At 43.8% G+C, this 16795-nt stretch overlaps 1 protein-coding gene across 13 annotated transcripts in view; it reads left to right on the top strand.

The window, feature by feature from the left end:
* The window catches only part of Dennd1a (DENN domain containing 1A), a 489363-nt gene that overhangs the window by 348629 nt on the left and 123939 nt on the right, over positions 1–16795 (top strand). For 8 of the 13 annotated variants that reach the window (XM_063227177.1, XM_063227157.1, XM_063227192.1 and 5 more), the window contains 2 exons: positions 7166–7339; positions 10535–10708. The exons of the other annotated variants lie outside the window; for them this stretch is intronic. In XM_063227177.1, coding sequence (XP_063083247.1) covers positions 7166–7339; positions 10535–10708 — 348 coding nt within the window. The remainder of the gene's footprint in view (positions 1–7165; positions 7340–10534; positions 10709–16795) is intronic. 13 annotated transcript variants of the gene reach the window in all.

Below are 16795 nucleotides of genomic sequence, written 5' to 3'. Positions count from 1 at the left end.
TTTGAGGGCTCCTTGTTCTCAGGTCTGCCCGCACAGATGCTGACACCCAGCAGTCTGCTGGTGGTTTGTGTGTAGTGGTTTGTGATTGGGGAGCCATTGACTGAGGTTGTTGTCAGTGCTGTTCATATTTTTGACAGGTTTTGCCTCAAAGTCATTTTACTCCTTTTATGTGGAGATTTGAAGAGACTGAACAACTATACTGCCACTGCTACCACCAGCCACCACAAGAGTCCCAGAATGCCCCATCTCTGTTTTTACCCATTTTTTCCTTAGAAATTCAGGACACTGGGCATAGTAGTACATGCATGTAATCCTAGCACTCAGGAGACTGAGGCAGGAGGATGGCTCTGTGTTTGAGGCCAGCCTGGGCTACATGGTGAGTTCAAGGCCAGCCTGAACTATAGAATATAACCCTGTCTCAAAAAACCAATTAGAGGGCCAGGGGTTTTAGATCAGCAGCGTAAGTGCCTGCTTGGCAAACGCAAGGTTGTGAGTTAAATCCCGGTACAAAAAAGAGAAAAAACAATTAGAATAAAGATCCAGTGGCAGGGGATTTAGCTCAACAGCATAAGCGCCTGCCTAGGCGCTAGGTCGTGAGTTCAATCCCTGGTACCAAAATAAAGAAAGAAAAAAATAAAAATCCAGGAAAAAGGTAAACTAAGTGTGGCAAGTACCCTCTTAGGACTGACAGCCAAGGGACAGCAGAGAGTAATGCACACAGCAGATGGAAGATGCTTTCAGGTTGGAATGAACACCAAAAGTAAAACGTGGTAAGGGTAGCAGGGAGGAAATGCTTTCTGGTACAGTACTGTTCTCAAAGAGGTGGCACCTAGGCAGAACCTGCGTGATTAAAAGTAAGGGGCATGCATGTATGTCTGGGCTATGAGTCAGCCTGCGTGAAGGACGAACCGAAAGCAAGTCCGTTTGGCTAACGTAGAACGAATAGAGGAGAGGCACAGGAGACGAGATCAGAGAGGCAGGCGCAGGCCAGGTCGGGAAGGAGCCTGTGAGCCTGGAAAAGACGTTTGTGAGTCTTAAGTACAGCAGAAACCACAGGTGGGGGGTGAGCGGATGAGGGAGGCATTAAGCAGAACAGAGTCCAATTTGCTTAAAAATTTTTTTCTGGCTACTATGCAGGGACAGGGCAGTGAGAAGCATAAGAGTCAAATAAGTGTCTGGAGAGACCACTGTGACCAGTGGAAATGAGAGGAAGGGTCACACACAGGGTGTGGGTGACAGGACCTGCTAAAGGGCTACTTGAGGAAAGAGAAAAATCAAGGATGTCTGCTAAGTTCTTGGCCTACCTCCAGTATTTTGCCTTTTTGAATCTTATTTCTAAGAGAAAGGCAGCTAGAACTCTGTTCCTAAACAAATAAGAAGTCACCATAAAGCTAGTAGAAAAAAAAAAAAAAACAAGCCACAAACTGAAGGATGATACTTACAGTTTAAGCTGACCAAAATAATAACAATGCCTTCTAGATTATATCGTTACTACAAATAAATAAGGATTAAAATTGAATAGCTATTTCCCAGAAAAGGTGATTTGAATGGTTCATAAATTTATGAAAATATGATCAACTCATATTGATGAATATGGAGTAATAGCTCCTGTTTTGCTGGTGAAAGAATAAATTAGTACTGTGATTTTGAAAATCAATTTGGCATTGTCTTATAAAATCAAAATTCTTGCCTCTTTATACTAGGAGATATGTGCAAATTTGTATTGGCCAAAAGCTGGAAATAATCCATTATATATATTGAAGGAATTAGATGAATAAATTATAGTATTTTATACATGAATATATACAGCTATGAAAAATTAATGAATTCCAATGATTCACCACAACAAGGATGAATCTTAGAAGTACATTATGATTTTGATTTTTTAATTTTTAATTTTAAGAGAATAAAGCCAAATAAAATAAACAAAATAAAGCCAATTAAACAAACAGTTGAAAGCAATATGGGACTTCAAAACTGGATAATAGGAAATCAACAGTGGCTGCCACCATCGCTTTTTAGGTGTTTCCTCTCCTTTCACTTTTACAGTATCTGTCGTACCCTTTGGATCCCACTGACTCCTTTAGTTTTTTATGCTAGGGAAACAGTGTGATGTTTACCTATGTGAGTCCAAACCATTTCACCCAAGAGCATGATCACAAGTTGTATCCATTTACCTACAAGACCCTCATGATTACCTTCTTTGTAGCTGAGTAGCTTTCCACTGTATAAAAATGCCTTATCTTCTTATTTGTTCTGCAGATGATGGGCAGGCTACCCCTGCTTCTTTCTGGTTGCCTGTCACATGGAGCATTGTTTTCTCTCCTTTGACTTTCAGTCTGTGAATTACCTTTTGAGTTAATGTGTTTCTTGTATCCCACACATTAATGGATCTTGTTTCTTGATCCACTCGGCCAGTGTTTGTTTTTATTGATGAACATGCACTGGTTCATCTCTGCCATGATTTTTTCCGGCCATGGCTCCCTGCTTTTCCCCTTCATTCACTTGTCTGCCCCAGTTGGCGATCCTGCTCTGCTGCTGTTCCTGGGACTGTGGCCATTTTTATGTCTCCACAATATCCTTTAGTGCTCTTTGTAAGGTTGGTTTGGTGCTCATGAACTCCTTCAGTTGTTCCTTGTCTCGGACTTGTCTTATTTCTCCATGAATTTTGAAAGATAGCTTTGCAGGGTACATAATCTGGGTTGGAAGTTTTTTTTGTCAGGACTTGAAATACTTTACTCCAAGCTCTTCTTGACTTGATGGTTTGTGTTGAGAAGGCTGTCGTGATTCTGATGGGTTTTCCTTTATAGGTAATCTGGTTTTTTTTCCTCTCATAGCCTTTAATATTCTGTTCTTGTGCTGAATTTCTAGAATCTTGATTATTATATGTCTGGGTGTGGATTTATTTTGGTTATTGGAGTTCCATATGCCTCACTTATCCGTATGCCAGGTCCTTTTCCCATGCTTGGGAAGTTTTTCTGTTATTACTAATTGTAAATATTCTGTATCATTCGTGTTGATGCTTGCTTTTTTGCTGACACTTATCATTCTTAAATTATTTTTCTTTGTGTCATCTTGCCACCATTGAATTGTTATTTCCTGGGTCCGTGTTATTTTTAAGAGATCTTTCTTTTCATGATTGCTAGCTGCTATCCTGTCTTTGAGGTCTGAGAGTCTATCTTCAGTTTCTTTCGAACAGTTTTGCTGGATTTTAATGGAGTTTTTAACTTTTTGGATATCTCTTTGAGTCTGTTTCATGCATTCCAGTTCTTCTCTGAGTTGTTCATTCAGAGTTTCCCTCACTCTCCTATGCTCCCCCTTTTTTATCTATGTCTTCTTTAGATACGCTAACAACCCTTTCATTATGTTTGCCATTTCTTCTTTTACCGAAGATAGTATTTCTGATCTGATGTCTTTTACAGCCTCATGAAGTAGTTTCTTTACTTCAGTTGCCAGCATCCCAGAAATTTCAAGTGGGCGACTTCTACTTTCTTCCATGTCCATGTCTCCTGGACTTGTTCTGCTTGGGCTGGAGGCCAGAGATTGCCTTTTGCTCTTTCATCTTGACATTTTTCTGGGTTCCTCTGGACAAGGGGGTTTTAGGGTCCCAGGTACTTCCCACACTGGCTACCCATCTGCAGTGTAGAAGGATGGGTCAGGCACCTGGGTTTCTCCTAACCCAGGTTCTCAGGGAGGGTATGAGGTATGGGGCAGGCTTCTCCAGACTTCACAGCTTCTCCAAGGCATGGCTGGCTGGTTCTCCCTGTCAGCACTGTCTACCCATGAAAGAGTGATGATTTTGATTTTTAAGGCTCACCAGTAATCAGAACTAAAAATTATTTAGGCCACATACATGTGTGAAATATGTGGCCTAAGCTCTGGTAAATGGAACCTTATGGAATGAGAAATAGAATTAAGAATGAGTTAGTAGGGTACAGGGGAGGGGCACAAGGCCCTGGTAGAGAAACATCAAGACACTGCATGGAGACCAACACTGTCTGTTTCTTTAGTTAGGTGGTAGTTTCCCAGTGTTCATCTTGTCTGTGATACAACTTAGGTTGCATATAATCTCATATGTAAATGTAAATTGTGTGATAAACTCTATCACAAAATAGATAAAGTATTAATTTATAAATTCTATCTTTTATAATTTTACACTTAAAAGCCTAACTTATGACTTCCAAGGTCTAGGCTCCTCTAGTGTAATGTGTTTCAGACTTCCCAGTGATTCCAAAATGTTGACTTGACCCAAGATATTAAATTTCTGCCTTTCAGTGTGATGCTGAGGCAGGTCACTCACTCAATTCTAAGCACTGTTTCCTGCTCTTAGTAACTCAATGCAGGAAACCTAACTCACAGCCCCTACCTTATTTGGTAGTCCTTTCTGGGGAGAATTCAGAAGCCTTATTAGATAAGAGAATTATTTCCTGTAGCTTTAACCATAATGTCTCAGAAGGGTGATGGGTATCAGGCACTTCAGTTGGAAGACTCTTACTATCCAATTTCCAACACTTCAGACACCCTACAAGACAGGTACACCACAAGTCAGCAACCTCCAAATTCTGAGGAACTTTTCTCTGTGAACCCCGCTGAAACTCCAGTGAAAAAATAGCAGGTCAATCTGGATTTCTCTGTAAAAGCCAGACTGAAGAACAGTCCACTTCTCCCTGTGCTGTCTAAACCTCAGAATGCTAAAAAGACAGTGGGATTTGCCTATAGGTTCCATAGCCCTGTTTCAGATGTGCCAAGGAAAGTTGAATGCATGAATGAATGAATTGATACCACTTTCTTTTTAACCAAGATAAAAATTCAGATAGAAAGCAAAAAAGTCCACCACTAACATGAGTAAAAGCATTTTCAAAAAGTTTTGTGAAACACATCTTGAACCCCTTCTCTGTGCTTGATGCAAACCTAAACACTCTATATCCGTGACTACTAACTGACAATGTTATCTTTTGAACACCAGACTTAGTTTCATAGAAAATGTGTTCTTTGGGCTGGGGGTGTAGCTCAGTGGTAGAGCTGGCATATTAGATGCTGGGTTAGATGTCCAGTGCTACAAAAAAAGAAAATGTACTTTTCATTTTGTGAATAAAACAGTTCAACAGCAGATACTCAGAAAAGCAAAAATAAAATAATCCATATAGTAACATAACCCAGAGCTTCCTACATAAAATGACTTAGGTGTATATGATTGTTGTTAGTGGGAACCAACTCTGGCTGAAGCCACACTGTGAGTTATTTATCCATGCTGAAGATATAGCATCTTTGATTCATGCTGTGTCCTGGACAAAATTTTTTGTAAATTAATATACATTTCAGTTCTTGAAAGATATGATCAGACCTCTAAAACCAACTGGTAAGTGATTTGTATTTCCTTACTTTTGGGGTATGTTAGGCAGTTTCTTTCTAAGGCAGATGGATTTCCTGGTATCTTTTAGTTTCTAATTCTTTTAAAAGAAGGGACTTTTATTTTAAGGGCAGTTAGGTAACTGCCATTTTCTAGGTTTCATAATGTAGATTTCTCTTGATTTTTCAAAGGGTGCTATGATAAAAGACAGGGACCCTGCCTCCACACTTGAATCACATTCAGGAAGATTCCAGTCATTAGTAGTGCTTTAGCCAACAGTGGTAGATTGAGGGAAGGGTAGAGGGTTTGACCTGAATTGAGGAACATTCTACAAAATAGCTGGCCTGTACTCTTCAAAATGTTAATTTCTTGCAACAAAGGAAAACCCAAGGACTATTTCACTTTAAAGGACAGGAAAACTGAATGTATTACAGGATCCAGGATTTTCTTTTTATATAAAAAGACATTTTGGAAACAATTGGTAAAATCTGGATAAAATCTGAAGATTAAATTTTATTGTATCACTGTTAATTTCCTGATTTCCTGACTGTACTCAGGTTATGTAAGGGAACATTCTTGTTTGAAGAAAATACAGTTAGTTTGCTATAACACCTGTTTTGACAACACTCTATTGTTCCAATGTGGTCAGTATATTAGGCAAGAATTGGAACATGATGAGATTTAGATTTGATTTGATTCATTTGGTTGTGCAGGATTCCATCCATGAAAAATTCTGGATGATGCAGAAAACTTCACCTAGCTTAACCAAGATATAGAGGAATACAGAGAAGGAACACACACACCTCAAATGTCTGCCATTTCTCCAGTTCATCAAGTTATGCGCCACACCGAGCCTGCCTGCTTTCCGTGTTGTCGCTTTCGTTGTCCTTTCCTTGCCTCACAATCTTTAACAAGCTACAATCTTTTTGCCGCCCACTTCCTTAAGCAAACTTCAGATTGTCCACAAGGGTAAAATGACATATTTATTATGGTGTTTGTATTTCTTAACCACTTACCATGTGCAAAAGTGTGCTGCAGTTTTTCTTAGGGTTCTATTTTATTTCTTTTTTTTTTTTTTTTTTTTTTTATTGGTACCAGTGATCGAACTCACGACTGCCTGCTTGCAAGGCAGGTGCTTATGCCGCTGAGCTAAATCCCCAGCCCCTCTATTTTATTTCTGATGTGTTAGTGATACAGTTTTTGACTGTTGTGCCCCCAAGCATGGTGATTTTTAGGAATATATTTGTCACATTGTAACAGAGTCTTCAATATAAAACATATAATTACATCTGATTCTGTGTGTTTGTGTGTGTGTGTGTGTGTGTGTGTGTGTGTGTGTGTGAATGTGGAGAAAGGAAAATAAACTAGAGATAAGATGTTAACATTTGTAACAATCCGGGTAAAGAGTAAATGGAATTCTTCCTGCTATTATTGCAACTTTTTTGTATTTTACATTGTCAAAATAAAAATGTAAGAGAAAGAGTAGGAGATGGGAGATTTTTTTTAAAAAAATTGAAATTCAAGTATAAAAAAATAAGAAAGATCAAAAGAAAGGAGAAATGACTCAGCTGAGAAAATGACCAAAGTGGAGGGCAAGAGACAGTCCTGAGCCTTTTGTAGAGATTGAGTTTAGTGTGATGTAAGCTATTGGTAAAATATCATAGAAATACTACACCTATACAGTGGGAGGAACATTGTGCTTTCCTGTGAAGACTTTTTGGGAGGATTCTGTCGATGTCGCTCCCGGCCGGCAGGAAGGACACACGACAAAGTCTGGCAGTGGACAACCTTTTCTTTTATTTTCTCTCCGTACAGCCTGCCCTGGGATCGCTCCCAGCCGAAGCCTCCTCTGGTCCGCTCCCCGCGGCTCCTTCTGTGCTTCGCTCCGAAGCCTCTACCGGTCCGCTCTCCGCGGCTCCTTCCGGGCTTTTACTTCCCCCCAGGGGTGGCACCAGTATATATACGGATACAGTGTCCAATCATATTAAAGTAAGCAAGGCAAGCTGATTGGCTAACATATTATTGAGCGGGTTGTTTACGCGGTAAGCAGGAAACTAACGTGCTCGATGGGAGGGGTAATCTAACTCAGGCTTTGCTCTTTACCACAGGCCGCATGATCGCTATATGCGGCGGCTCGGCAATGTGGTGGCTCCCAACATCTCCCCCTTTTTTATTTTAAATAAGTCTACGCATCGCAGCCCGTCCTGAATTGAGTGTAGAGGCCTATGTCCTGATAGGAGGCCCACCAAGGGCTCTCGGCGTCGGCCCGAGTCGGCCGTCCCCGAGTCTGCCGAGGCCCCGAGGCCCTCGTCCTTTTTCCAGGGCCAGGAAGGAACCGGACGGAACCTGGATGCACACAGGCATACACTCATGTCGCTCCGCATGATCCCCCCGGGGCGACATTTGGTTTGGGCGGAACCTAGTAATTCAGCGGCTTTCGTGCGGTATGGGGTAGGGCCTGTCTTAGGTTGAGTCATGCTGGGGAGGCATGCTCTTACCCGTCATTGACTCATCTACCCTGCTATATCATGATTTTTTAGAGGAGGAGTGTGGGAAGCTCACCGTCCCTAGACTCGGTCGTAGGCTAGGCGAGCGAGCCATGCATATGCCTGAGGATCTTCTTGTCCATTTTGGGCTACCGCTATTTCTATTTATCTTGTTGGTTGGTCTGTGATGGATCTCCGGTAGGGCAGGTCTGATCTTCAGTCAAGGGCTTTGTCGCCCGTGTCAGTCTCTCCGGTACCCACAGTGGTTCTCGTCCCGATTCCTGTGGGAAGACACAAACCGCACCTCGGTTCCAGCTGACCACTGGATCCGGGCCCATCCATTGTCCTGTCAGGACATCTTTCCACTTCACCCACCCTTTATGGTTGGGGGAAGGGTTGCAGTGCTCCACAGCTGGGGAGCAATTATCATTATTTAAATTTAAAAAATTGTGTGTGAATAGTGCCATGGATAATCGTGCCTTTGGGGCCAGGCCTTGGCCTACTCCCCCTTTTTGTTTAGCTAGAATTGCTTTGAGACTTTTATGGGCTCTTTCGATGATTCCTTGACCTTGGGGATTGTATGGGATATCATGTTTTAATTGAACCTCCATCATTTTGCAGAACTCATTGAAGGCTTTGCCTATATAGGCTGGTCCATTATCAGTCTTTAATATTTTTGGTTTGCCCCATGCGGCCCAAGCCGCCAGGCAATGATTGATCACATTAGACACTTTTTTACCTGTTTCTGCTGTTGCAAATATGACGTGAGAACAGGTGTCTGTGGAAACATGAACATATTTAAGAGTCCCAAACTCCTATATATGTGTGATGTCCATCTGCCAAACATCACCAGGGATCAAACCTCGAGGGTTTACTCCCATCGGTATGGCAGGTTTGTATGTGGCACAGGAGCCACATAGTCGCACGATATCTCGTGCATCTGCTCTGGAAACATGGAAATGGTTTGTTAGTGTCCTGGCATTGACATGAAACTTATTATGGAAGGCACGGGCTCGCTCGATTGGTGTTAGTAAGGTAAAAATCTATAACGGGCGAGTGGCAGTGTCAGCAGCCGCATTCCCCTGTGCCATAGGCCCTGGCAGGGATGTATGTGCTCTTATGTGGGTGGTGAAGACCTGAGGCTGTTTTGGCACCACTTACCTGCTTTTAGGCGCGGAGCCCTATGGCATTGATTTGTTTATAGACAGCGCCGGGGAACTGAGTCTGATCATCAGCGTGCCGACCTTTTCCCATAAGCATTTCCTTGTTCCACCCCCGGTTTCCCCGACTGGCGTTTTTCTCAGCCTGCTCTGTAGAGAACTCTGCGTACCAGGCTCGCCAATCCAGGTAACTACCCGAGGGCAGACACGCCTTTGCCAGCTGAATCCAGTCCGCGGGGGTGAGGGGCCCAGAAGACAGGTTCTCCAGCATGGCAATGGTGTAAGGCGCAGTCGGCCCAAAGGTTGTAACTGTATTTTTAAGTTCTCTAATCTGCTTTATCTCAAAAGGCTCCCATGCATTACGTCCCTGGCCCATAGCTACTTGTATAGGAAATATCCCGTAGGGGCCACTATCTATCCCAGGTGGTGGATGTACCTCATGAGACAAACGTCCCCCCTGCCAAAGCCGCCTGTAAAAATACCGACCCGCCGGCGGCGGAGCATAAGACGGCGGCCGTGATTGGGCGGAAAATGGGGGCCCGTGCATCACTTCCTGTTTTGGCGAAAGGGGAGGGAGCTCCCACGCGGCCACCTCGTGGCGAGGGATCGCTTCCGGGAACAGCCCCCAAGGTGGGGCGGAAGGCTTCGCCTCCCTCTCGCGCCAGGGGGCGCTCAGGAGCTCTCTACTCCTCCGCAGACCAAGTTGAGCGGAGCGCAATTCGCGGCGCAACGCTGGGAAAGAACCCTGCGACTCCTTATCAAGCGGCCTATCCTCTTGGCATCTAGGCTCCTTGGTCTCATCGTTGTCTAAGCCTTCCTCGTTCTCGGAGTCAGACGACTCCAAGGCCTGAGCCCCGTCTTCCTCCTTTATATCTTTGTCTCCTTTGACGGACCCCTCCCGGGAGCTCCCTGACTGGGCCTGTTTGAATGCCCTACGCACTTTAATGAGCTCTTGAGAACCTTCCCTGCAACCACCCTCGCTCTTCAAGCATGCATATATCATTTCCCATAGTGGCCGAGCGAAGACCGAAGCCCCGCCCTCCCTTTCCGCTAGAGAAAGATCCCTGCCCAACTTCTCCCACGAGGGCAGGTTTAAGTGCCCTGTGGGCAAGAACCAGGGAGCGAAACTATCAATCTCCTCAAAAAAGCTCTCCAGCGTTTTGCGTCCCACCTTGAGGTCTCTGGACTTTAAGAGCTTTCGGAGGACCTGTACCAAGGGCTGGGTGTCGTTACTCGGTACGTTACCCATATTTAATATGTTACTCACCGCGTGAGGCCCAAAAATCCGCCACTTACGCGTGAGCCTGAGGGGAGTCTAAAAACCCTGTAGGTGCGCGCCACCCAGGGCCCAGGTTTATCCCCTACTCACCTGTCTCGCAGTGCTGTATCAAGGAACGTTGTCCACTACCACGTCTCGGGGGTGATCAGTTGTTCCCCGTACGGGCCACCAAATGTCGATGTCGCTCCCGGCCGGCAGGAAGGACACACGACAAAGTCTGGCAGTGGACAACCTTTTCTTTTATTTTCTCTCCGTACAGCCTGCCCTGGGATCGCTCCCAGCCGAAGCCTCCTCTGGTCCGCTCCCCGCGGCTCCTTCTGTGCTTTGCTCCGAAGCCTCTACCGGTCCGCTCTCCGCGGCTCCTTCCGGGCTTTTACTTCCCCCCAGGGGTGGCACCAGTATATATACGGATACAGTGTCCAATCATATTAAAGTAAGCAAGGCAAGCTGATTGGCTAACATATTATTGAGCGGGTTGTTTACGCGGTAAGCAGGAAACTAACGTGCTCGATGGGAGGGGTAATCTAACTCAGGCTTTGCTCTTTACCACAGGCCGCATGATCGCTATATGCGGCGGCTCGGCAATGTGGTGGCTCCCAACAGGATTCTAACCCAAAATATTAAAAAAAATAGAGCGAATCTATACATATAAAACATATAAATTAACAATCCTAAATCTATTTAGTAGCTTTATTCTTTTCCTAAGCAATACAACGACTTTAACATACTTAGACTACTCACTGGATACCCCACATACAAATATTACTGTTATTACAATTTTAATTCTATTTTGAAAAAACACAAACAGTAAAATATTGATAGTAGTTCGTTAATGTTACAGTCAGCATCTGTGTTTCCCATTGTTTCCATATGGGTTCATTTTTCTTGCTGAATTGCATCTTTAATATTTCTTCCAAGAAGGATCTTCAAGCTCCTTTTGTCTTTCTCTGTCTGAAATTGTCTTTATTTTGTCCTGACTCATAAAGGATAGTTTATATGGGTATGAAACTATAGATTGACAGTTACATTCCTTTTGTCTGTTGAAGGCTTGTCTTCTCTCATATGTTTTTGTTGTTATCAATCCTTTTGGAAAAATTCACCTTCTCACTTTAGAAACTTTTAAGATTTTCCTCCTTTGTCTTACATGTTTCTTCAGATACCATATATCTACCAAGTCTAGTTTGTTTGTTTGTTTGCTTGCTTGCATAGTTGTTTTAATTCTGGAAATTTCTGCATAACCATGTTGTCATTTCCCAGTGTGTTATCCATACACTTAATTAATTACTCTTTCATCATCTTTTAGTCTCTCTATGATTTATTCTCATGAACCCTATAGTATTCCAGGACAAGTGATATTCTGTGTTGTGGCTTATATCTAAATGTCCCCCCAAAGTCTTTTAGGCGTTTTTTTTTGTTTTTTTTTTTTTTGTTTTTTTTTTTGGAAGTGGCTGGATCTAGGGTGTATGATGCTGGGATTCAGTGTATGATGCTCAGGTTAAGGGCATGCTGCTAGGACTGAGGTTGCTCCACCCTGGGTATGTGGAACCATCCAAAAGGCGGGTAGCTGGGGGAAATGTAAAGACAGGCTTGCTTGTTTGCTAGTGCTGCTTTGCTGTCTTCTGCCTGCCAAGAACTATTTCTCCTCTGCAGTGCCCCCTGCCATGCCACTCTGGGTTGGAGCTGGCCAACTATGGACTGAAGCATCCATAAACCATGAGCTAAATCCTTCCTCTTTTGACTTTGGACAAAGTAACTTTGTCAAGAAAAGTAACTAAGACACTCTGCTAATTTTATGGGTTAAAAATAAACAAAGTAAAATTGGGTTTTTCCCTAGGTAAAATACTTGGTTAAGAAGTAGGGTCATGATTTGAATCTGTGTCTGCCTGACATCTGGTGTAGGTTCTGTCTTTTTTGAGTTTGTGAGTTTATCCTGAAAGTTAGAGCCATCAAACAGGGAAGCAGCATCAGATCACTGCATTACCCTGCACATGGGTGGGTGTCACTGGGAGGAGGAATGTGACTTCAGCCCCAGGCAACAGGACGCCAGTGCTGAGGACCTAACGCGTGTCAAGAGCTATGTTTGGTCTCTTTTTCCATTTTCATTTTAAGTTGCTTCTGGAAAAGAAAACTTTAGTTCCATTTTTCTCTGTTACGATATGCCAGATTTCCAACTTTCTCAGACTTTTGGCTGTCCAAATAGACTGTTTACCAAAATATGTTTGTATACCACTTGTCTCTCTCAGTAGCAGAATTCTAGTTTTGCTCTATTGGGCAGATGTTGTTAAACTTAGTTTTTCAGCAACAGGGAACTGATGAAATGTTTACAGTGTTATTTTATAAATATAAAAGTGCATTGTTGTTGTTCAGCATTTGGTAGGCACTTACAGAGTGCTGAGCATTAGGGTATCAACATCATGAGGAGAGGGAAGGCGCAAAATTATTCAGATGATTTCTGGGGAAACGATACTTCTTACATCTATTTTAAATATTATGTCTGTTATTTTTCTCAAGTAGCTAAGTAGTACTTTAAGGAACTTCCACCATGCAGCTCAGGCATTACAACCAAAGATGAGGTGATACACATTGTAATGTGGTCCCTTATTCAATTTTTAAAAATACTGTACTGATCATCTGTTATTTGACAGGAGAACTCACAGGCCCATAAGGAGGACAAATATGAAAAACAGTTGTAGTGCAAAATAATGACAACTGTACTGAAAGACAGTTCTAAATGGAAGTGGCCAAAGGCTGGGGGTGTAGCTCAGAGATAGAGCAGTTAGGCCTGGCGTGAGCAAGGGTCTGGGTTTGAGGCCTACTGCCACAGAAAGCGGGGGTGGGAGGTGTAAAGATGTGGTTTGTTTCACCCTAGTGCTTCAAGGGCAGCTTCTCTCAGAGGAGGAGACAGGCATATCAAATGGCCTTGAGGCAAGAGTTTTCCAGAAAATAAAAGGTTACTTCAAAGAGAGCAAACAGCACATGTAAAACTTCTTTAAATACACACATTATTCTACGGGCCTGTGGTGCTCCAGTGTGTCCTGAGAGGTGGTTGTGGTTAGAGGTCATGCCTAGTTTGTGGAATTCATTGGGTACCTCACAGGAAGCTTAAGTATCCTGGCATGAGTGTAGCCACGAAAGGAGTTAAAGTGGGGAATGTCTGCATCACTGGAAATTTTGAGGACACTGGATGGAAGGAAGTGACACCAAGGAAGCGGCCAATGAGAAGGGTAACTTAAAAGTAGTGGAAATGGAGCAAAGAGATTTGAGAAACAGAATCCAGTATTGAAAAAATAATGTAGCTGGGGATTTAGCTCAGTGGCATAAGTGCCTGCCTGGCAAGTGCAAGGTCAGGAGTTTGATTCCTGGTATCCAAAGGGGAAAAAAAAATGTGGAGCTGGAGGGAAAGGGAGTGTTTTAGGATAACTTTTGGGATTCTAGTTTGGGAGCCTGTAAGTGGATTTCTTTCTTACTGTCAGGCTTAAACAATAAATATATGGCAAACATTTTTCTTTTCATCTATTTCTGTCAAGCAACCACCAATCCTGGAGGAAATAATACTGGTTTACCCCAAATACAGTGTACTGAATAGGCTGCCCAAGGAGGGGCAATGGCTTTCTGTTTTGCAGCTTGCTAGAAAAGGAATGAGAATAACATATGAGAACTTCATAGTCTTAATTTAATGTCTTTAGAGGAATCCTGTCTGCACAGCATAGCTTTGATACTGGGGTCATGACTCCTGCCTTTAATCATTGCAGAGAGAGCACTGGTCATACATCTTATCAGCTCATGCACACATCATGCTCATACTCCTTAAAGTGTACTTTCCAAATAATTAGACTTTTCACTTAATTTCAAAACATTTGTGATAACTGTTGTGCACCACTTTTGGTGGCAGGTGCTTTCGCATGTTGTTTTATTCAATATCCACGGCACCCTGAAAGATAGATAGTACCATCGGATTTACAGATGACGAAGTGAGGTTCTGAGACAAGCTGTCAGTCACAGGTCCCAAAGCACGTCAGTTGCTAGATCAAGGCTGGAAGCAGATTCATGTCCTAAATCTAATTTTTCCCATCCTGTGATAATCCGCTCTCATGGTATGAGCTTTTCTTTAATGTATATCTTTTTTCAAGATCTGTATTTACTCATCCATTCATTGTGTTAACCACCGGTAGCCCCTCTTATGTATCAGTGCAGTCACCAGATTAGGTACAGGTTGATGGTAGGAAATGAATCGGGCCAGTGCAGAGAATGACAAGTGAACAACAATTATAATACAGTTTAAGGAATGTCCCAGATGTGCAGAGGATGGTATGGGAGACCAGGCAGTGCACTCAGCCAGGAACTGGGGTTCACTAAAGGTGCCCCAGAGGAAGGGATGTCCAAGCTGGGGTCTGAGGAACAAGTGAGAGTTGACCAGGAAAGGAGTGAGGGTAGCATCTTCCTGGCAGAGGGAGGTGTAGACACAGGCCACAGGAGAGGATGGGGCAAAAGATACAATGAAAGATAGGCCCAGACCAGGTCAGGGAAGACTTTGCAAACCGTGTCAGGATGCCTGCAGTGAATCTTGGGTTCGTGTAATCCCAGCACTTGGGAGGCTGAGGAATTGCTGGGAATTCATGGCCAGACTGGACTACATAGTAAGTTCAAGACCAGTTTAAACTGCATAATGAGACCCTGTCTCAACCAAAAGAAAGCCAGCAAACAAGCAAGCAGAGAAGTTACATGAACATGCAAGCATTTTGAAAGGTGACTATGGTAGTAGTACAAAAAGAAATGATTACTAGCCAAACTTGGAGGCAGAAACCACCCAGAAGTCTACCATGTCCGTTTCCAGGGCAAGGATGTGGCCTGGATTGGGAAAGTGACTGTAGGGACTGGGAAAAGGGCACAGGCTTAGGAAGTAGGAGGGGTGGAATCCTCAGGCCTTAGGAACTGAGTGAATGGAGGAAAGAGAGAAAGTGAAGCGCATATTTCCCAGGTAAGGGGGGGGGGATGATTTGAGGTTTGTTTGTGTTGAGTGTGACATGTCAGTGGGCCCCCAAGAGTTGTCACTCAGGAAGCTCTGAATATGAATCTAGGAGATCGGGAGAGGGGGTGAGATGATTGAGGTTTGAGAGAGATCTGCAGAGAGATGGTAATTAATTTAGCAGGCAGAGGCTCTAAAGCAAGAAGAAAGACAGCATAAGCCAGCCAATACCTCTGTTAAGAGACTGTCAGAGAAAAGGGAAAAGGGACTATCAGCAGGCAGGGGAAACCAGACAGGACACATTCAGAGAAGGAAATAAAACCAGGATCACACGCATAAGCTAAGGGTTCAGAGTGCTTAGTAAACTATCTGGTGCCTCGTGTTGAAAAGAGATTTCTTGGATACAGATAGAAGATCGCCTGTGGGTTAAGCCCCTGGAAGGTCTCAGGGGTCGTGAGAACGTTTTCAGTGGTGAAGTGGCGGAGATCAAGTCTACACCTTGCTGGCTAGGAGAAGATGGAAGCTAGGAGGAGTAGTCAGGTGGCAGTGAGGACTGTGGCAGACTTGGGGGCTTTTAGTGTTTGCTTGTGTTAACATTGGGAGACTCGAGCACATGGGAATGTTGATGAGAAACTGAGGGAGGCAGGGGTATTCAACAGCGCCTGGGCCCAACAATGAAAGGCACATGGCAACCTGAGGACTGGCCTCGGAGCTGGCCCTCTGTCTTTGTATCAGTGGGGACGGAGGCCAGCAGGGATGAGGAGTTCGCATCTGACAGCTTCAGTTTCCTCAGTGACATCCTGACAGATTGCATGGGTGGCAGTGGTTGGGGGCATACAAGGATGGGGTCAGTGTTTTTTTTGTGGTTGGGGGGTTCTTTTTTTCTTTTTTTTTTTGAGACAAGGTCTTGCTATGTAGTGCAAGCTGGCTTGAACTTGCTTCTGTAGCCCAGGCTGGCCATGAACTCAGGGCAGTCTTCCTGCCTCAGTGTGCTGGGATTAAGTGCCACCAGACAAGTGCCACCAGACCCAGCAGAAGGGATCAGTGGCTTGAGGAGAGTGGAGAAGGTTTGAATAGAGAATGGTGGTGCATACCGGTGGGATAAACCTGGAATGCTTGTGATTTTCTTTGAGCCGATGCTGGGTGATTTACCCATCTTTTTTGAGGTGTGTCATGTGCTTTCCAGTCTGTATTGGTTTTTCCTGTTTTCCCTGGTGGCTCCTGTAGAGAAAGGTCCTAATGTGGACTGATTCTTGTTTGGTTAGTTGTCAGTCATGAGAGCAGGGTCTGGTAAAACTTCCTTCTGTCGGTCCTTCTGACTTGTGACACTTGTCTGCCTCCCATGTTAGTACACAGGTGATGGGGGCTAACTAACAGATCTTTTTTTCTTGGAATTTTGATATCTAGCATGTTTTTCACCCTGCCCTCAAAAAAACAGACCAGACTCTTGCTGTAGTCCTTGAAGTCATCTTACCCCTTCCTCCCAACAAGAGTCATTTTACCCCAGCAAGCTGGGTTGTCCCTGACAGCAGGTCCTAAAATTCAGCACAATCC

Source organism: Cavia porcellus, unplaced genomic scaffold (assembly GCF_034190915.1).
Source record: "Cavia porcellus strain 051 isolate PalLab524CR breed Dunkin Hartley unplaced genomic scaffold, mCavPor4.1 scaffold_1, whole genome shotgun sequence".
NCBI lineage: Eukaryota > Metazoa > Chordata > Mammalia > Rodentia > Caviidae > Cavia > Cavia porcellus.
This window is presented reverse-complemented; position numbering and strand designations above follow the sequence as displayed.